The following is a 20835-nucleotide window of genomic DNA, read 5'->3' on the forward strand; positions in this document are numbered from 1 at the left end:
TTTATTAGTGGAAAGTTGTTTGGTCTGAGATGTCAAATAAATATGGTTGTCTTACACGGTGGACCAAAACTCATTTCAGATGCACTTCTTCATGAACGTTTTTGATTTTTGCATAAACTAAGTAAAGAGTCCATCTTCAAAAAAAAAAAAAAAATCACTAAATTAAGTTTTCTTGTTTTTTTTCACTTTACACTGATAAATGTATTTATACACTTAAAAGACACAAAAAAGGGTAAGGTTTTGATTGCTTTGTTAACAGATTTTGTATTTGTATCCACATTGTTTCATTTCTTTCGTGAAACTGTGAAAAGGTAAATTTGCATGTATAGTTTACAAAAAAAACTAAACTAAGTGTGCAATAATTCATTCATAATTACTAGATTGATCATTTTTATAGTAACCAAAACGGACAAGACCACAGTAAGTTTAAAGGTACAAAATAATGTGGACATTTTTTGTTGCCACACTCCGATCGATTTTAAAGGGGAGGCGATGACGTCACGCGGGAAAGAAGGACCAATGTAGAATTTCGACTTTTTAATTCAAATATTCAAAACATCAAATATTTCCTCAGAAACACATATTAACTCGCATTGGTATTCAAAAGGGACATATAATCGCCTGAGATGCATAGTGAATACGGTGCTGTTCGTCATGAAAAAGGGTATTGAATTCAGTGGCATTCTATTCAGGCACATTTGCCAGGCGCCCTTTCTGCGCGCGGTGCATTGCGGGAGCGTCGCGTCTCTTGTATCGAGCGAAACCGGTAAGCGCAAACTGAACAACACAATTAAAGGGGAAATGGAGCAAGAATCTAACTGTGCCACAATGCATTGCTTGTGAGGAGAGCTATCTTAGTTATTCCAGTAGAAGAAATTATCTTCGGAATTTTTGTAAAGTGCACCAAGTAATTTTAATTTTATATTATTACTCAGTTGTGCACACTGCAATCATGGCGCGGGTGCTTTAAGGGTTAATTTTTTCCACCGCCGACATTTTTATAAACAGCTTGCGCTCTTATTACTTTGATCCATTTTAAATTATGCGCGTTTTCCTTTTGGCATGCATAAACTATATTGTATATTAGAAGCAGTGTAATATAATCGAGCAGAGGGGGGCGTTGCGTTGGTCGGCGCGTGCAGCGGTTTTAGTGATTCTTGAGTGAATCGTTCATTTGATATGATTCTTTTTAGTGACTTGTTCAAACAAGCGCTTGACTCAACTACGCTATTATGTTATTGTTGATTCTTTTTTATCTTTGCATTCATAAATGCAACTCTATAAAGTCGAGCCTTTATTTTTCGCATATCTCGGTAATCTGGCATACCAAAAATTGATAAAAGAAAAACCGTTCAACAACCGCGTTATATTTTAATTGTGTGCTGATTTTCGCTGTCTACTGTATAAGTTCAGTGTCTGAATCGCCATTATACATGTTTAATACATTTGTTGTGCTCAATAAAACCAGTTGCGCGGAGACCTTTGGGAACTTTTGGATTATGGCTAAAAACGAGTCGCGAACTCTTCAAACGAACCAAATCACTAAAGAGATTCTAGCGCGCGCCACATCAACTATAGAATTCCAGGAACCCTAAAGTCACATATTTGCTCATAGAAATGAATAACATTATCTGTTTTTTTAAAGAACACATTAATTATCACTTTTAATAATAACAATAAAAAAAATCAAAATGCGTTATATACGTATGCTTGAGTGTTTTGTGTTATATGCAGCAATGAGCAGGACAGTTAAACAGAGGAACATGTTGCCATGTACACAAAGCAGGCTGGACAGTGAATTCAGCTCAGCTAGAGCAGATATATTTAATCTTGCATCTTTGCAAAGACATTTGTACAAGACTTGCATTGCTTTGATTCATTGTTTAGGGTGAAACCGTAGAATATTCATTCTGTATTTATTATTATGATGCATGTTGTTTGCATGGTCACACTAAATGCCCTCACCCTTTACACACTTTAATGTTTGTTTATTTCTTCTTCAGATTGACGTTACCATAGTGTGAAGGTGGTTTTTTGGCTGTCGTGTGTGCCAGTGAGGTTTTTAAACATGTCCGTGCGGGAATCTTTTAACCCGGAGAGTTATGAACTCGACAAGAACTTCAGACTTACACGCTTCACAGAGCTCAAGGGAACGGGCTGCAAAGTCCCTCAAGATGTGCTCCAGAAACTTCTAGAGTCCCTGCAGGAAAACCATTATCAAGAAGATGAGCAGTTCCTCGGGGCTGTAATGCCCAGACTAGGTACATAACTAAACAAACACTCACAGCAAGATTTTCATTAGTCTTTCACTAGGGAAAAAAACAAACAAAACAATTACTTGAAGGAATGGTTCACCAAAATGAGAAAAACCTATCATTAATCTACAATGTAATTTCTAAACCTTTATTACTTTAATTTGTAGAAAAGAAAACAGACCTTGTATTTGCATGAAACTTTAAGCTTCAACACTTCAGACAAAACACAACAATTATTTGAAGTAACAATGTTTATTTAAAACAGGCATTGGTATGGACACCTGTGTGATTCCGTTGAGACACGGAGGCTTGTCACTTGTGCAGACCACAGACTATATCTACCCCATAGTGGACGACCCATATATGATGGTAAATACATGCTTTAGAATATCATAAAATATCAAAACTGAAAATTAGTCACAATCTGATGTTTTTTTCTTCTTTCTAGGGGAGAATTGCGTGTGCTAATGTGCTGAGTGATCTGTATGCTATGGGGGTAACAGAGTGTGACAACATGCTGATGCTTCTTGGTGTCAGCAACAAACTCACAGAGAAGGTGAGACAGAGGAAAAAGCCTTTAGTCCTAATAAAGAGATGCAAAACAGATTTATAAATATACAGGCAAAACTATCTCCACAAGCTTTTAAATATGTACAATTTGAAAAACATATTGTAGCCAATCTACTATATGCTTTTATTGTCTGAATAATAATAACTTTTTTTTTTGTTGCATGTAATGTAATTGTAAAAACGTCCACCTTTAGGTTATGGTTCATATGTCATTTTGATGTGAAGTCTTTAATGAATTTTATAAAGTATATGTAAGAATAACTTATATTGTTAGTAATATTTCAAGGTGAACACTGAATTAACTTTTACTTGATTATCCATAAATAATTTTTGGAAAAATCATGTTAAATGATGAGTATCAGATATGACCAGGTTTTTTCCCCAATGATAAAAGCTACAGAGCTTTACTTGTAAAACTAAGCATTGATGATATAGGTATCCAAAACAGAAATCACATTACTTGTGTGTGTTTTGTAGGAGCGTGATAAGGTCATGCCTCTGGTCATCCAGGGGTTTAAGGATGCATCGGAGGAGGCAGGAACCTCTATCACAGGAGGTCAGACTGTTATAAATCCTTGGATAGTCCTGGGAGGCGTGGCCACAACAGTGTGCCAACCTAATGAGTTCATTATGTAAGTAATTTTATGCACTCTTACCTTTTGTTAAAACATGCTTAACTGAAATGTCAGTCTATTCCTCTAATTCTGTGCATGTGTTTTTAAAGGCCTGATAATGCCGTACCAGGGGACGTGCTGGTTCTTACCAAACCTCTAGGAACACAAGTGGCGGTCGCAGTGCACCAGTGGCTGGACATTGTGAGTGTTTTAGACATTTGTAGTTTCATATTATAGCTTGGACAGAGTCTAACTGCTTACTGTTTCTTTGGGTCTCAGCCAGAGAAATGGAATAAGATCAAGTTAGTCGTCTCTCAGGAGGATGTTGAACTTGCTTATCAGGAGGCCATGCTGAACATGGCTCGACTCAACAGAACAGGTCAGTATGTGACATGTGTGAGGCTCATAAATAACCGATTCCAGCAGATCTTTGACCTTTATTTGTGTCTCTGTCCAGCGGCCGGTCTGATGCACACCTTCAATGCACACGCAGCAACTGACATCACAGGGTTTGGGATCCTGGGTCACGCTCAGAATCTGGCCCGGCAGCAGCGTTCAGAGGTGTCCTTCGTCATTCACAACTTGCCGGTTCTCGCCAAAATGGCTGCCGTCAGCAAAGCTTGCGGCAACATGTTTGGCCTTATGCACGGCACCTGCCCGGAGACCTCAGGTATAAGATCAGTTATTTGTGGTGCACGTGTTGAAAATGCTATTTATTTATTTTATTTAAATCTACTTCATGATGAAAACTGCATAATGAAATACCAACACATGAAAAATACTCAAATATAATTTAAATTCTAGTTTAATGAAAGCCTTATGCATTGTATCTATGATGAACAAAAATAATAAACAATTAAAAAAAATGAATCAATTAAAAAAAATAAAATTCCACATTTTATATTTTATACATGATAAAAACTGTATAATGATAAATTAAAAAATAATAAACTGAACCCTCAATTTTAATGTGAAGAATGGACAATGTGTTTCATAGTTAACATTTTATACATGATGAAAACGGTGTAAGGAAATAATAATAAATGAAAAATAATCAAATAATATTTAATTTCTACTTGAATAAAAAAAAGCATTTTATATATGAACTTGCATTTTATATATGGATAAAAAAAAGTCAAATCAACTGAAAAAATTATATTAAAAATGATTGTAGAACAAAAGTTATAATTATATGTAATTCTATACAGTGCCATTCAAAGGTTTGGTATCTGAAAGATTTTCTTTTATGCTTCACCAAGGTTGCACTTATTTGATCAAAAATACAGTAAAAACTGTAATATTGTGAATATGATTGCAATTTGGAATGGATGCTTTCTATTCTAATATCTTTTCAAATGTAATTTATTCCTGTGACACAAAGCTGAATTTCCAGAATCATTACTCCTGTCTTCAGTGTCACATGATCCTTCAGAAATCATTCTAATATGGTAATTTGCTGATAAAGAAAATTTTCTTATTTTTATCAGTTTTGATAAAAGTTTGTCTGCTCCATATTTTTATGTTTTTTTTTATTATTATTTGAAAGTTTTCTTTTTCTTTTTTTCTTGATGCTATGGCTTTCTGTTTGTATTATGTTTTAAGTTAAAATAGGGAAAATGTTTTCAATCTGGTCTCAAGACATTTGATTCCCACTGTACATTAATTTTATGCCTTTGTTAAAGTGTTCTTAATAAGCTGTTATAACACGTTCACTTTATCTTTGCAGTCTGAATCGAATCTTAAACAAATGTTTCTTTTGCTCTTTTCTCTTCTACTTTCCTGTAGGAGGTTTGCTGATCTGTCTTCCCCGTGAGCAAGCAGCCCGTTTTTGTGCCGAGATCAAATCTCCCAAGTACGGCGAGGGTCACCAGGCGTGGATCATCGGCATCGTAGAGAAAGGCAACCGTGTGGCACGAATCATCGACAAACCCCGTATCATCGAAGTCGCACCGCAAATGGCCACACAGAATGTCAACACCACCCCAGGAGCCACGTCTTAAACCTGACCCCGTGACCCCTGCACGGCCCGAATGGCTAGTGTACGCTAGCCTCAGCTGAAAATATATCAACATAATGATATATAAAACATCTGCCCACCTTGCCCTTCAGGGCAGATTCCTCTACATGGACACGGTTATAAAGCAGAAGAACATTTCACAAAGAAAATTTGATTGCCTTTTTATGTTACATTAACCGAACATGCACCTGATTGTGAGGCAGCTTCCAAGTAGAACGAAAAATTGATAGTATAATTCTTCTCTGATACTGTTGATTACTTCCAAATTTCTTCTGCTCACACATCACCTGCGGTTTCATACTTAGCCATGGTGTGTTTTAGCCTTTCCTCTTAGTATGCACAGCCCATGTGTTAGTTCACATCATAATCTTTGCCTCGACAGATAGTTAATGAAGCTGCAGGGATGCGGAAGAGTCGGGAAAGGATTGCTTTTTTACTTTTGTATTATCCCTCATATGTTGGATTAAATAACCCTCCATCAATGTTCAGTGGGAACGTTGGACTGAAGGAATCCAAGGTAATACCTCTCTAATAAATCAAGTCCTCATATTTTGGGAAACGCACTGCTGTCTTAAATGGCGGTGCTGAAGTTTCCCAAAGAATGTGCTAAACATTGGAGATGCAGTTTATATTGTGTGATATTCACTGTTTCACATGAACATCGTTAGTTCTGTTCTGTGGTAGATCTGTTTTTATATTCTGTACAAAGGTCATACTTTCTCGTGCTCTCATATTTGCTAATCATTATATATATATATACATATGCATTGAAACCCCTCCAATAAATCTGTTTTTTTTTTTAATTCTTGACAAATGTGTGTGTGATTGTGTGCATGTTAAGATCCAGATTTTTGTGTACAGTTTTTCAATTTAATTAAGTGCAGAGTAAATTTTAAAATTTTAGAAGTAAATATGCACAAATGAAATATTTACAGTCATTTGACAAAGACTACATGCTAAAATATTTACAATTAAATACAGTATCTGTTTTTACACTTTCTTGTCCCCAGCATAGATCCTGTGCACTGATTCACTACTCATATACATGTTTATTTAATACTAACATAACCTACTGGTTGTTAATTGTGGCGCTTGTTCGGGTTATTATCTTTAAACTGGTGCTTTCAGTTTGGGTCAGCTTTGAAATTGAAGATTTCTGTTTTTAGGAGTCACATCTTCTTCTCTTTCAGGTTGAATAGAGCTCTTATGTCAAGCATGGCCTGTCTGATGTTCTGCCCAAAGCGGAACGAGTCCTGAGGACAGAGAGGAAAAGTTAAGCATTTAATAATGTTTAATCCAGAATTTTCTTTCTTTCTTTTCACAGAAGTCATGAGCTCTGAAATAGTTCAGATTGAATGCATGATGACAGAATTTTAACTTTTTTATTTTGTAAGTATGTGTGTATTATTTTAAAACGCTGTGTGCGCGCTGCTTACGTAAACAGAAATATATCATCCGTTGATTTGGACCCTATTAATATATTGTTCTTGGTGTGAACTTAACAAGGGTCTATATCTGAATTATGTATGGCCTTAATTTGTTTGTCAGGATCAGGTATTCACAAGTGGCACTTAGAAAAATGCCAACGTTTGAAATTCTCTTACCGTCTCGGGGCTGGAGAACTTGCTGGAAATGTGGAATGTAATGAGATTGTCGCCGACAATGATGTACGAAACCCCATAACCATCATCAGCAACCTGCATATAAAAAGTTCTCAAAGATAAATGATCAAATGTCAGGTTCATTCATTCACTAAACTTGTTGCAATGACACGTTGTGTACTGTAGGGGGTGTGAGTGAGACTCACGGGCCCAAAGCCGCCTCCAGCTCCCACATATTTGGGAAACTTCTGAATGTCGATGAGATTGAGCTGCTGTTGAGGGGTCTGACTGGTGGAGAGGCGCCAGGGCTCTGACAAAACCTACCAAAAGAAGGTGTCCTTGACTTAAGCAAAACTAAACAGGTATGTCATATTTTACACTTACGAACGGACTTCTACAGACCTGTTTGAGGAAGGGTGAGTCGATGCCCATTACTTTGGACACAATGTAGAGACAGAAGAGATGGCGGTCGATCCCGGCTCCTGTCATGGCCAGGCGGTACATGTTCTGATGTTTATCTGCTGCTTTATTGAAGAGCGCCAACCTTTGCTCATTCTGGTAAACAAGAAAAAGTCAGGTCGATTTAAATTTCAAAAAGGTTCAAATTAATACAGACGTTCAAATCAAAGCATAAACCAATGCATAAGTGCTGATATTCCACTGGATTTTGAAACAGTGGTCTTGAAAAATGCTGAAATAGTTTGATGTGGATGCAGCATTATGCAAAAAAGTTTTATTTACCATATATATTTAACTTTTAAAATAGTGTTTAACTTTTTAAATAATGCTGACCTCTGGGTTGGGTCTGAAAATACATTGCTCTTACCGTGGTGCTCTCGTCCTCCATTGCTCTTACAAATGCCGTGGACTCGCAGGTGCATGAGCGCACGGTTTCCGTCCGGCCCTCACGGAACATGCGCGTCATGGATGATTCATATGTCAGACAAAATTCACCCTTGTCCTACTCCAACAAACATCCTTCATTAAACGGTTTGTTCACAATATACAGACACATTATTGCAGAGGGATTATATCTAAATAAGTGTGGCTTGTACCCTGTAATGAGCTAGCTGCAGTGCCAGCTGGATAAAACCATCCGGACTTGTTCTGCATTTCTTTATCAGACCCTTCCCAAACTCGCTAAACAAGCAGCCATGGAAATCCACATCATTGGCAATTCCCTTTGCAATCATATAAGAACCTTCAATAATCTCCTGGCACTGAAAAAAAGACAAGGGAATTTAACCAATTGTCAGTGTAGAAATGATTTTACAGTTATCAGGATGTATGCCAGGACATAAAACCCATTAGAATTTGTTAAATTTTTTAAATGTAAAGCCATGTCAAACTAGATGTAGGATGTTAATTTATACCGCTTTTGGGATGTCCCACTGTAGTCTGGTAGGGGTTGCCAGGCCTTTGTTGATATCTCCTTTGCAATGTCCCTCCTCAGTATATCCTAGGTGGAAACAGTCTGTGGCTAAAACATACTAAGCAGAAAGTTAAAATGCATGTTAAGTCTTACAGCCCAATAGTGTCATTTTCAAATAAATGTATTTACAGTTACTATTATTGATTGTTAACCTCCCACATATGTCCTATGATAGGGGAGTCCGCCCATGAATGCTCAGTGTTGACACCAATTTTACCATTCTTGTAGACAATCAAAGTGAAGGATTTATCAAACCACCTGTCAGGCGAGAGATGATGTTTCAGCGTGTAGATGTGCAACTGATCATACTCACCAAAAATAATCATCAGTTTATGAGACTTAAAAGTGTTACTTGCAGCGTTGTTGACATTAACAAAAATGTAAACTATATTATATTGAAAAATTGTTTTCATTAATGAAATAATGCTAAAATGAAACAAATATGAGATTAAAGAAATATAGCACTAAAGTGCTTACATTAATAAATCTCATACAAAATAAAGCTAAATATAAATATAAAAAATGACAAAAACGAATAAAAACAAAGACCAAGAAAATGACTAAAACTAACTAAAAAAATTTTTTTTAACTGAAAACATAAAAATGAAAGCAAATTCTATTCTATTTATAAGATATGGATAAATGCTATGAAAAATACTGAAATAGGTTCCTACCTGTCGTAGCACTTTCCATGCAGTAGTGATTTGGCATAGAGGTCTAGGGACCGGATGTTCTCTGGATCATATCCATGTGCTTCATCGTCCAGGGTCAGAAAAAATGCAGCCGTTTCAATGGCCTCCAGAGACGCCTGGTTGACGCCCTCAGTGAAGTACTTTAAACGGGCCCTGGCCCAGGGAACCCTGGATATGTGTTAAAGGGGAAGATTTCATTCAGTATTTATTCACCCTTGTTTTGTCCAAACATGTACTACTTTCTTTTGTAGGACATAAACAAGATATTTTAAAGAATTTCAGTATACAAACAGTTTCAGTTCCCATTGATGCAGTGGAAGTCAATGGGAATTAAAATGGTTTGGTTTCCAGAATTCTTCAACATATCTTCTTATGGGCTCCACAGAAGAGTCATACTGTTCAAACTGCATCCTGGACCTCATTTTGAAAACCTCTGGTCTAGTACACAGTCGCACAACTATTGCGAGGTCATCTTCACCTGTTCCCGGCAGTCAGTGAAGGCAGCTTGATCTCTCCGGGTTGAGGTTCAGACTTGTCATCCAGGATACGTTGAAACTGCAACTCAAGCTCTGAGGGCCAAAGGTGGCGACCACCATAGTATAGCCAGACCTTAAAGAAACGGCCTCGATGGTAAACGACTAAGTGCTTCCTGTCCTTCAGATGCTGCACAAAATCTGAGCATGAACATATCAGTATGAGAAACCATCATGGTTTAAAATAAGCATCTATGAATCTGTAGGCCTACCATTAAGTAGTAAAGCTGAAAATATAGGGAAAATGTCATTACCAGTCTCAATGCCAGGAATACGGGTGGTGTTGAACATCCTCTTATACTGAAAAGAGCACATGGGGACAATCCCAAGAGCTCTCAGCTGACAAGAGAGAACAGAAGGCATGATGGGAAACTTTCCTATATTTATTTTTTGTATGGCAATTCACTGTTGTGGATGGAAAAACTATTTTGTGTTTATGTCAGTACCGGGGTGAGTTCTCCTCGCTCCAGCGTACGCCGATACTGCAGCATGGCATGAACTACATTTCCTGCTCGTGCAGCCTGTCTGTGTGTAGGGATCACATACAGCAAATCCTGGCAAGTAGAAAGAGAGTTATGGAAACAGTTTTAATAAATGAGGCTATTAAAAAGCAAAAGCTATTAAAAAACAAGTTAAACTGCTTTTTCCATAGTTAGTCAGCTGGTGGCGGCATTGGACCTATTTTCATTTTAGCTCATATGAATTTGGCTTTTCTTGATTAATTATTGTTTGGACTTTAAATTTCAGTTTAAGTACATGTTTGAGTCACTAATTATTCTTTTGTCACGTGTCAGGTTTTCAGCTTTCAAAATGTATTCATAGATCAAAACTGGACTTTGTTGGCTTTTGTTTCATTTTATGCTAGTGTACTACTTAAAATTGACAAAATTAACTTTTAACAAACTTTTATAATGATTCAAAATGTACAGTATTTTTCTCTTATAAAATAATACACATTTTAAATGCCAATCTAATCCCAAAAACACCTTGTGTTTATGCTTCACAGCCTTGACTTAAATAAAACGTGACTTTTAAAAAGAAAAAGATTTTTGATATGTCCTCCGCATCCTCCTGTTAAATTGGAATGAAAACTGCATTCCAAGCCAATTCATGGGCAACATTCTCAGTGCCTGATAGGTCTGATTAAAAACTATACTAACGTATAAAAGCCTTGTTGTTACACTGTAAGAGATATGTTATACATGATGTCTGCTCACCATTGTGTAGAAATTGCTGTTGACCATGATGGGGTCCCGTCCTCTCAGGTAGATATACTCCTCCCACCAGTCACTCACCTGTTAACATACGCAATGACATACCTGTTAGTTTGCCTGTAATTATTTAATTTATAGTCCACTCATGTAGAAGATATCTGGCTTTGTTTGCTTACATAATTTGTGGCCCACCAGGATTTGAGTTTAAGGTGTTTTTGGAATTTGGGTGCAGGATCCTTTTTAAAGTCATTCGCAACAATCTCCATCTGTTTATATTGCTCATCATCCAGAAGAGGTCGAACAGATTCAAGATACTAAAACAATGAAAAGAAGAAATAACAAAGGAAAACAGCCAAAAACAGAGTAATACTCCAACCCATGTATAAATACCAACATTTTAAATAATACTTTTGTATGCCAATGAGAATGACATTTCAAACCCACATGGCAAAAAAAGAAAAAAATATATATATTTTACCCTCCTGATTGTGTCATCAATGCTTGGTACCGGGAGATGGGGCAGAGATGCCTGAAAGCTGTAGAGCAACGGTCGCTGACCAGACAACAGCTTTACAAGACTCTAAAACAGACAGAATGATTTATAAATCTAGCCACATTTTAAACTGCACTATACATACATTTAATTCCATAGGAGACCCACCAGCCAGACTTTAGTAGAGAAGCTCATTTTGCCATGTGACTCAAAGATCCAGCTGTGATAGGACAGGAGAGCTTTCAGGATGTACCTCAGCAGAAAGATGAATGATAACCACAGGCCTGTGGCAAACAGGATGGCACTCAACACCGTCTGAGTCTGAACCGTCATAAACTCACTAAATAGGAAAAAAAAGAAAAGTTCTATAAATTGAAATACAATTTATTAATAAATTATTGAAAAATAAATAGATAGTATGCATGCAATCTACAAAAGGCCATCTTTACAAGTTGTTCTTTAGTACTGTTTGTTTCAAAGCTGCTTTAAACATGGATGACACTGGCTTAGATTTATGTATGGTATCTGTGTTTATACATAACCATCATGGTCGTACCTGAAGTCTCCATGAACATGTTAGTAAGTTACCTCAAAGATAGAGATGTCTTGATCCTGTCAATCATGCCCATGGAGGGGTCAATCCTGGCATACATGGTGCTCATTATCGCAATAACTACAATTAACCAGCTGGAAGGACTGGCAGGATACACACCTGTGAGGACACCGTTCTGCTCAAAATAAAATACAAATTATTTTTTATTAGATAGATAGAAAGACGGACAGAGAAACAGACAGATTTATATACAGACTGATTGATTGATTCACCTTGAAGCGTATGGCACGTTTTGTCCATGATGTCACTCCAGATATGTAGATGTGTTTAAGAACCTCACGGCTCACCTGTAGGTCAATGCCATCAGGTGTGACAGTGAACTGAAATGCCACGGCCTGATGAGCTTCTGCCATTATACTGGCTTAAAGCACAGCCTGAGGAAAGAGATGGGTCACCATAAAATACCTTTTGAAAACACTCAGTGTATGCCATATTTACATGCCGTTTCAGCTCAGCTGGTGTAGGTTAGTGGAAAGATCTGGGCTAGTAAGTGAAAGGTCATGGTCGGGATGACTGATGGATTATCACCATCGTGCTATTTGTGACACTTAACCTCAGGTTGAATGTTTTTGTGATCAATGCATTGTAAGTCCATGTAGATAACAAGCATCAGCTAAATTAATAATAAGGGGGAAAAAAATATCAGACTGCTTAAATTCTGATAAAATCATCTGGAAATATCCCATGAAATTTATGAAGGGAAGATTTATTAAGATCAATCACCATGCCATTTCACCTTAAATTGCTCCAAGGAGAATATGCTTTAATAAGATTCCTGTCTTATTAAGTCTTATGAGAAACTATATAGGGACTACAAAGGACATGTATCCCTCTGAAGTCACAGAGTTCAGTTATGCAGTGCCAGTGTCAAGCTTATGTTTCTTTTTACATGTCATAAGACTGCAGTCAGAAGAAGTGGGGCAAAGTTGAACAGTCAGAAATAACATAGCAGGACATCTGAGAGGACTGAGCGCTTATGTGATTTCAGTGACACTGGCCAAAACACACGTGATGCATGACTGTGTAGATGAGATTTAAAAAAAAAATAGACTATGCATTTTATATGCTAAAAATACACTTTTTATATTCAATTTGACAGACATCGCTATATTTGAGAATGGTAAATTTTGTTGATCATTAGGATAATATAAACAAAATGTCAATTTCATAAACACAAATATGTGGTGCAATAAAAAATTACAATGAAAATCATGTTTAAAAATCGTTCTTTAGTAAAACTTTAACAGTTGTTAAATATTTACTATGGAGAAAATATTTGCGATCAACAAAATAACTTTACAGAGACTGCTAGTCAAGCCAGACTCTGACTCTAGCTTAATCATGAAAGATTATCAAACAGAAAGATTCAGAGTGTTTCTAAAAGATTTTAATAAGAAAAATAATGAATTTACATTACCTGCGATGCAACAGTAAAACACTGTAAGTTAGATGAAATTTAATGGATAAAATGAAAATCAGATTTTCTTTCACTAGGGCTGGAACGTCCTTTATGGGACTTAACTGTTCTTCACTCTTCTGCCCTTCATTCGACTCCACATCCACTCTGGAAGGAAGTCTGTAGCTCAGTGACTAATTATCTCATCTTCTGCTCAAACATTCTCCTCTCCCTCCCTCTCTGTTTTCCTTTATTTGCGAGCTGCCTGTTTTCTGTTGTTTTCTTCTTGAACTACCTGTTCTTCTCTCTAAACTACGTTACATAGTGACCCTCATAAATGCTTGTGCTTGTTCTGTGTATGTGTAATTCGATACTTTCAAGGCAGAGTTAAACTGGTGGCTGAACAGTCAGTACACACTGTATGATCAAACACAGGCCCAAATCTTAACAGTGCAGCTGGAAATATCCCAGGGCTGCATGCCAGAGTCCTCTGACGAGACTTTATGTAAATGTGTCTTTGTAAAGTATCTTTGAAATGAGGCTTGTATGTTATGTAATAGATCAGGCATTTTAGATTAAAAAAAATTTTTTTTTATTAAATTTTACATAATAAGGAACTTGATGGACAATAGCAGAAAACTGGATTTGTTAAGAAAATGTGGGTGGTGGTTGTCCAAATACCTGCTGTCATAATGCCAGGGAGTTGTAATGTGATTGCCAAAGTGTTCTGATTGGTTTTAGATGGTTGCTTACGGATTCAATTTTAAAGATTCCACTTCAAAGTTTCTATACTAATGTGGGCTCTAGATATGGTTTGGTTCATTTAAAAAAAAAAAAAAAAAAATTATTTTGAAAAATGAGGTGAATTAATTCTGATTACTTAGAAAAGTCTCTCTTGTCAACAAGCTTCAAGATTTGGGGAATCATTCATGTCCATAGCATAAATAGTGTTGGATGTTACAAAAATGACAGAAAAAGTTACAGTCATGTGTTAGCAAGCACCACTAATTGTGTACACATTGTGTAAACGGTAATTATGCCAAAGAAGGATTATGCCACAATAACAGGTTCTCACAAAATGCTTTACTTTAGACAAGTTGATTCATTTATCAAATATTTTGTTACATTTTGATGCAATTAAATGAAGTAAAAGAACGTCAGAAGTAGAGGTGGAAAAGGCTCTCGTAGCAGGTGGTGACAGGAAGGGAAGGAAGAGGACAGATGGACAGTGAATGCAGGTTCAGTTTAACTACAGAATTGTCCTTCATCCCTGACATGTAGACCTCATTATGCAGAATGGTGCCCTGACCAATTAAAGTGGTTCTCTCCATTGCTCTGATATGACCCCACTTATGAGAGTCCACGCAGAAAGATGTCACCATTGTTTCAGAATTGTTCCCTCCAATTACAAGCAACTGACTATTAGCAGCACCCAGGAAGTTCAAGATGGGGAGGTCTGCACTGGTGCGGGTTAGTGTGGGGAGCAGCTCACACCAGCAATCTGAGAGAAAGAGAGAGAACTGTTACAAAGAGAAGGACAGGGTAAAGTCAGCATGAAATGGGAATTCACCCTCTCTATTTTTCTGAATGCTTCTTATTAAACTTGTGAATGATTTATCCATGCATATGACCCCCTGGAGACATATGCTGTAAGATTCACTTGAATGAAGATCACAACATGCTTAGTTCATATTTCAAAGCTAGAGGCTAATAGTCACCCTTGAGCAACCTTACATCTTGAGCAAGAAGTCAATGGCAACAGCTCATGGATCAACCCTGAATGTTTCGGTTACCACCTCAGATCTTTAATCACTAGACTACATCACACCTAACTGTACCTTGTCTAGTATCGTAGCACAACACCAGTTTCTCTCCAGTTCTCTGGATGTTCCCCAGTACATAGAGGCAGTGTCCCAGGCTGGTTGTGAGCGGGGAATCATGGGAAAGGGACAGGCTGAACTGGAAGTCTGTCAGAGGGAGAGAGGAAACAAATTCCCATGTGTCTTTCCATGGATCGTACCTCTCCACGGCAGTGTAGACGCCTGTGCTAGAGTCAGGAGTCACAAGGGAATCCAGATACCAGCCACCCACAGCAAAGATTCTTCCCTCACACACAGCTGCACTGAAGTGACGCCTGTGCTGAAAGGGATCATGGACAGTCACATTTGAACTATGACCTTTATTCCTGCATATCTGATATTTATCAGCTGGGAAACGTGGGTTTTGGGAATGAGACCTTAAAGGACAATATGTTCCAGGCAGAAATCTGCCCATGCTAGGTTATACTATTATAAGTCATCAGGTTGGGACATGTTGAACTGGTTTGTTACTGGTCAAAGGTGGTCTACAAGACCCAACTAACTTGACCAAGATGGTCTCGCAGTACAGTTTGGTACTCACCAGTGTTGGGGAGTAACTAGTTACATGTAACGGCGTTACGTAATTTAATTACAAAATTATTGTAACTGTAATTAGTTACAGTTACCACGAAAAAATGAGTAATTAAATTACAGTTACTTATGAAATTTTTAACGATTACAAAGGGGATTACATTTGAATATTTACACACATCCACATACTGATTTAACTGATTTCTTTCCCAAATTGCACTGACTACTTTGAGACATACCGCCCTGATAATTTCCGGGATGCGGAAACACAGTCTGGTTCGTAGAATCCAGTCATAAAAACGGAATGCCTAACGGACGGAATATCCCACATTTTGGATGACTAAATCAAAAGTAGGTCAGTACACTTAAATCAAAACATGACATGGACTAGTGTCTGTGAATATTAAGCCCCAAAAATGCAATACATGACTTGCACGTTCTGCGTGTCTGTGGAAATCAGGCGCGGACTGGACACCGGGAGAACCGGGACAATTCCCGGTGGCCTGGCAGCCGATTTTGCCCCACTATTTAATATAATTATTGTATAATTGCCTGCCGAATGTACTAAAGCGATCATTTGCGAATCCGCCATTTGATGATTAAATCTCTAATAAGTCATGAATTGTTTTTAGTCATGACTCGCGCGCTCTCCGCGCCTCCGACCAACGGTTTGGATCAGACTCAGAGTAATCAATGCGAGAGAGAGAGAGAGAGAGAGACAGAGAGAGAGAGAGAGAGACAGAGAGAGAGAGACAGAGAGAGAGAGACAGAGAGAGAGAGAGAGTAGAGTGGACTGGGGAAGCGCACAGCTGGAGCAGAAAAGCAGAACTACTGTTCAGGGTTTCAGGTCAGTTTCATCTGTAAAGATGCTTTTTTGTCTTTGTTTTTTTATTTATTTAATCAAGCAGCAGCACGTTGCTCACCAGTCATCACTCAAAATACTATATAAAGGACATCATTATTATCAGTTGTAATGTTACAGTAGGAATTTAGCTGAAAAAATTCCGATTTTTTTATAGGTTTAGGGGGAGCTACGAACAACACAACCCTTACGAAAATTTACATTTTATTATTTAACTATAAATCCAGAGAAAATGGTTACTATTGTTTAAATGTGGTAACCAAAAATGTAAAATTATTTTACAAATGTATTTATTTAAAAATAAATACAAATCCATTTGCAAAAAAAACCAAAAAAACAAAACAAGGTTATTTTACTTTTATATAGGCTAATAAAAGCATGGTAATTTTTTGTAAGGGAAAACATGACTCGTGTACAGTATTAGGATTTTTCTATAAAGATATTGTTGTAGAGTATTGTATTGTAAAGTAGAATTTTTTTGTACAATCTTGAGTAGCTATTAAAGTCACGAGAGAGATGGATAACAGGGCAAAATAAAGAGACTGAAGAGAAAAATGGAAGTGAAGGTGCAGTTCAGGAGAGAACTTTTAATTATTTTTCATGTCCCCAAATTAAAGATTTAAACCTTTTTTATGTCAGGTCCATACAAAAAATTAGTTTTGTCCATGAATTTGTTTGTATGAGTTTGAATTTTCCAGTCTGAATTTTTTTCCCAGTCCACCCCTCCTGTAAATGAATGGCAAATACATGGTTTCATTTACTACACATTGGCCTGAAGCTCGCAGTGTTTTCAACCTCTGCCCCCTCAGCATAGGAGTACACGAGCACATAAACATAGTTTCTAGAACTGCTTTGTGTCAGTTAATGTGCATTTTACTTATTTTGAGAAAACTATCATCATATACAGGGACAGCAGTTTAAAAAAAACACCAATGTTTCAGTTTAGTACAAAGAATACGTCACATGCTTATTAGATAACTGTATTTAAGTTGATGTATATGCTTTTATTTATTATTCTTTAATTTTCACAAATTTAGAAAAGTAATCAAAAAGTACTCAAAAGTAATTAGTTACATTACTTTAATAAAGTAATTGAAAAAGTTACACTACTATTACATTTTAAACAGGGTAACTTGTAATCTGTAACCTATTACATTTCCAAAGTAACCTTCCCAACACTGGTACTCACAAGCTTGTAATTCAGCTAGTCATCTATGTAAAGCACCTTGGACCAGCTAATGACCAGCTTGAAACCTTCAGAGTAGATTAGTGTACTATCTTTGCCAAAGATATTGACCTTTTTCGAAATGTTCATACCTTAATCAGAGGAGCTGTCGATACCCATTGGTTAGTAAAAGGGTTATAGCGGAAGGAAGCCATCTTGAACTCATAACCCCTCTTTACACGGTGTCTATAACCCCCTATGAGATAGAGGTAATTATAGAGAACTGCTGTGGTGAAGCACCACTTATCTGCACAAAAAGGCAGATCTGTGAGAGAACTCCATTTCCCATAATCCTGGTCTTCCTCCAGCCTGAAGAGCTTTCGAGCAGCATCTGTTTCTGGGTCATTCCTTGAGGTCAAGTTCTCCTTTCTCAAGCAGCATAAGTGTGGAGCTCCCTTTGACCTTAATCTGAGAAGCTTTGCTTTAAGGTGTGGATCCAAGCCCTGGCACAGGTGTGAACGCTCCAATAGATACTTGCTCAGGTAGGTTAGCACAGTCTCTTGGAGCTCCTCACTGCAGAGTTCCTCAGCCAGCTGTAGATAGTCTAGACAGGTGTGCTCCGTTAGGGACTGAGAGAGGGCAATCAGTAGACGATTGGTGAACCCAGAGGCAAGCAGATATGTGCTCACCCGTAGGTGTTCCCCAAAGAGGTATTCAGAAATACAGAACTGCTGTAGGAAGCAGAATTGTAGAAGGTTGTGAAAGACTGGAGAGGGAACATGGTCAAGGTGTACCAGCTGTTCGGATGTCTCTCTCATGCAGGAGTGAGACAGAGCCTTGAAATACTCGCTGCAGTCTGCAAGCTTCTCCAGATCCACCTGGAGGTAAGTACCAAAAAGAATGACATCATGTGTTTGTGGGCCAAGGTTGTTACAGTATGGGGTTTAGGTGTATACCTGTGTAGATACTCACATGAAAAGTATGTGTGCTGGTTTGCACCATTACCATTGTTCCATTGCTCTGGTGCCGATAGGTCCTGTACTCTTGGTTTGTTCTCCAGACGTCTGCCTGTAGGTTATCAGAATTCTCTTCTACAGCATCAGAATCTGCCTGTCTGAACTGAACCCAGTTTAAACTAGTTTTGAAGCACAAACATCTCTGTATCTGTTCTAAACTTCTTTTCAGCAATGTGCATAAGTACATTAATGCCACAACTATAACCTGCCATACATTAGCCATGTTCTCATTTAGGTAGAATACTCTTATACTTGTAGGACTTAAAGGTCTTGTATGCCTCTTCAGATGCAATTTGAATGCAGTTAAAATGTTGCATTTGGAACTATTCTAGACTATCATTCTAAAGAAGCCTGACTCACAATCATTCCATGGTGGATGGAGGATAAATCCAGCCTTTCTTTGGTAGATTATGCACGGAGGTTTTCAAGGCTCAATATGGCACCTGTGTGCCAGAGCAATTGCAGTAGAGCTATTTTAGGGGATCGCTAGAACAGGAAACTAAATATGGTGGCCCACTCTGTTCAGTTTACTGAATTACACAACACTTGAACAATGTTGGGAACTGATGATGCTCGATTAATATATTTTATATGGGTCTATGTATTTAAAACATTGTTTTTCTCAATTACATTTTTTAACTGGTACAGAAGTATTCTTTTGAAAAGTGCATTATTTTACATATTCTTATCTTACATAAAATATGACACATTATGGCAGAAATTAACAAACCCAAAACAATTTCTACATCTTTATAGGTCACGGTTACTTGGAACTGAATTCATAACCCTTACGCTTAATAACTAAGATCATTAACCTTGAAGTTACTTATATTTACAAATTCAAATACAATATTCACACCAATCTCTGGATACCTGCATTACCAATGAACAAAAGGAAACAACCAGAGACAAGTCCATAATATAACTTGAATTAGCCAAAGCAATTACAGAAATTCAATATTAAGAATCACAGATTCAATATTAACAGTGATATTGGGAGTGTGTTAAAGTGGTTTTGCCTACAACATTCATGGTCTCTCAATGTTCTTGCTAATACTGGAAAGAAAACATTGTGAAAAATTATACAGATACAATTGTTTATATTCAGGGACAAAAACAAGAGCATCAGTTTGACCATTCAGATTCTCCCAATGATTTCTACAAAATACAATGATTCTTAAGCTGATGATCCCCCTAATTCACTGTATAATGCTACTATCCTTCATTTATATTGTTCTTCTTTTGCCACTTTCCAGTTGAGGACTTGCAGTATATAGAGATGGTTTTACCATTTGGTTGAACTTAACAAAATACAGTATGCCTGCTTTGGACAAGCAAAAATATAAATAAGCATAAAACAATTCAAACAGAAAACCACATCAACAGTTACATAAATAACTTGGTGTTTAGAAATGGGACAGAGGCATTTGTTAGTTTAGTAATTAAACTTCTGTTCTTGAGGTGGCATTTCCTTAGTCAACCTATATACAAATGTTTAGTTATTAGTTATTGCTGCATATCAATATGGCTGAGCAAAGACTAGTCAAATCCTAAACGAAACACAAAAGCATAGCTCAAAACATTATTTCCAATTTTTAAGACTTTTTTTTCAATTGAAAGTTTAATTAAATTAAGCCATCGAATCATATCATAGAAACAGTATTTTAAGTGCCATTCTAAAACGAACTGACAATAACTCCTGAGTTTAAAAAGATGTACAATGTATTTCACAGTATGTAAATATTAGGAAGGATGCAATATGATTTATGTTTTTGGTTTCAGATGACAGGACAAACAAATATGGTATATGAATCTAGGACACAAAAATGAGACCTCATCATTTGGACCCTGTGGTTTACACAATAATTATGATGGATGGATTGATTCTTGATAGAATTAATAAATAATGTTGACCACACTCACAAGTTGGATATAATGTAAACACACATTAAATATTTAAAAAATGCTTGAT

At 37.0% G+C, this 20835-nt stretch overlaps 4 protein-coding genes across 10 annotated transcripts in view; 2 read left to right on the forward strand and 2 right to left on the reverse strand.

Moving 5' to 3' along the window:
• Positions 1-588: 588 nt before the first annotated feature.
• Positions 589-6257, forward strand: LOC132156320 (selenide, water dikinase 1-like). 3 transcript variants are annotated; one of them, XM_059565285.1, is made up of 9 exons: positions 589-766; positions 2004-2261; positions 2521-2624; positions 2704-2811; positions 3303-3457; positions 3550-3640; positions 3719-3818; positions 3897-4109; positions 5225-6257. In XM_059565285.1, the coding sequence occupies exons 2-9, from the start codon at positions 2069-2071 to the stop codon at positions 5437-5439; spliced, it is 1179 nt and encodes a 392-aa protein (XP_059421268.1). In that variant the 5' UTR covers positions 589-766; positions 2004-2068; the 3' UTR covers positions 5440-6257. The 3 variants fall into 3 exon arrangements, with proteins under 3 accessions (XP_059421268.1, XP_059421269.1, XP_059421270.1); XM_059565286.1 differs by lacking the exon at positions 589-766 and adding an exon at positions 772-893; XM_059565287.1 differs by lacking the exon at positions 589-766 and adding an exon at positions 776-839.
• A 47-nt stretch (positions 6258-6304) lies between these two features.
• LOC132156317 (carnitine O-palmitoyltransferase 1, liver isoform-like) lies at positions 6305-13696 on the reverse strand. 3 transcript variants are annotated; one of them, XM_059565282.1, is made up of 19 exons: positions 13452-13696; positions 12247-12408; positions 12010-12149; positions 11590-11761; positions 11437-11508; positions 11105-11242; positions 10932-11009; positions 10161-10268; positions 9969-10053; positions 9660-9855; positions 9164-9349; positions 8642-8747; positions 8431-8547; positions 8113-8277; positions 7884-8018; positions 7460-7612; positions 7264-7377; positions 7061-7153; positions 6305-6709 (listed from the first exon to the last, which is right to left on the reverse strand). In XM_059565282.1, exons 2-19 carry the CDS (start codon positions 12385-12387, stop codon positions 6626-6628), a joined length of 2283 nt encoding a protein of 760 aa, XP_059421265.1. In that variant the 5' UTR covers positions 12388-12408; positions 13452-13696; the 3' UTR covers positions 6305-6625. The 3 variants fall into 3 exon arrangements, with proteins under 3 accessions (XP_059421265.1, XP_059421263.1, XP_059421264.1); XM_059565280.1 differs by having other exon boundaries at positions 11407-11508; XM_059565281.1 differs by lacking the exon at positions 13452-13696 and having other exon boundaries at positions 11407-11508; positions 12247-12426.
• The window catches only part of LOC132156316 (C-Jun-amino-terminal kinase-interacting protein 2-like), a 51915-nt gene continuing 38367 nt past the window's right edge, over positions 7288-20835 (forward strand). The window contains exon 1 of one of the 2 annotated variants that reach the window (XM_059565279.1): positions 7288-7419. The gene's annotated coding sequence lies outside the window, so the exon portion shown is untranslated. Of the gene's footprint in view, positions 7420-18605; positions 18732-20835 lie in introns of those variants that run through there. The other variant, XM_059565278.1, reaches the window with a different exon arrangement.
• LOC132156319 (kelch-like protein 42) lies at positions 14513-19689 on the reverse strand. Of its 2 annotated transcripts, XM_059565284.1 has the most exons (5): positions 19224-19689; positions 18820-18966; positions 18000-18725; positions 15269-15569; positions 14513-14931 (listed from the first exon to the last, which is right to left on the reverse strand). In XM_059565284.1, exons 1-5 carry the CDS (start codon positions 19227-19229, stop codon positions 14588-14590), a joined length of 1524 nt encoding a protein of 507 aa, XP_059421267.1. In that variant the 5' UTR covers positions 19230-19689; the 3' UTR covers positions 14513-14587. The 2 variants fall into 2 exon arrangements, with proteins under 2 accessions (XP_059421267.1, XP_059421266.1); XM_059565283.1 differs by lacking the exon at positions 19224-19689 and having other exon boundaries at positions 18820-19124.

Source organism: Carassius carassius, chromosome 13, assembly GCF_963082965.1.
Source record: "Carassius carassius chromosome 13, fCarCar2.1, whole genome shotgun sequence".
NCBI classification, from domain to species: Eukaryota; Metazoa; Chordata; class Actinopteri; order Cypriniformes; family Cyprinidae; genus Carassius; species Carassius carassius.

Bases quoted from the DNA above. Each gene is read 5' to 3' on its own strand.
- LOC132156320 (XM_059565285.1), top strand. From the start codon at position 2,069: ATGTCCGTGCGGGAATCTTTTAACCCGGAGAGTTATGAACTCGACAAG. The intron at 2,812-3,302 runs GTGAGACAGAGG...TGTGTTTTGTAG, and splicing joins GCAACAAACTCACAGAGAAG to GAGCGTGATAAGGTCATGCC. The intron at 3,641-3,718 runs GTGAGTGTTTTA...TTTGGGTCTCAG, and splicing joins TGCACCAGTGGCTGGACATT to CCAGAGAAATGGAATAAGAT.
- LOC132156317 (XM_059565280.1), bottom strand. From the start codon at position 12,387: ATGGCAGAAGCTCATCAGGCCGTGGCATTTCAGTTCACTGTCACACCT. The intron at 10,054-10,160 runs GTACTGACATAA...CTCTCTTGTCAG, and splicing joins AGCGAGGAGAACTCACCCCG to CTGAGAGCTCTTGGGATTGT. The intron at 7,613-7,883 runs GTAAGAGCAATG...CTTGTTTACCAG, and splicing joins TGGAGGACGAGAGCACCACG to AATGAGCAAAGGTTGGCGCT.
- LOC132156319 (XM_059565283.1), bottom strand. From the start codon at position 19,086: ATGGCTAATGTATGGCAGGTTATAGTTGTGGCATTAATGTACTTATGC. The intron at 18,726-18,819 runs GTGAGTATCTAC...ACTTACCTCCAG, and splicing joins CCAGCACACATACTTTTCAT to GTGGATCTGGAGAAGCTTGC. The intron at 15,570-17,999 runs GTATGAACATTT...GATCCCTTTCAG, and splicing joins CGACAGCTCCTCTGATTAAG to CACAGGCGTCACTTCAGTGC.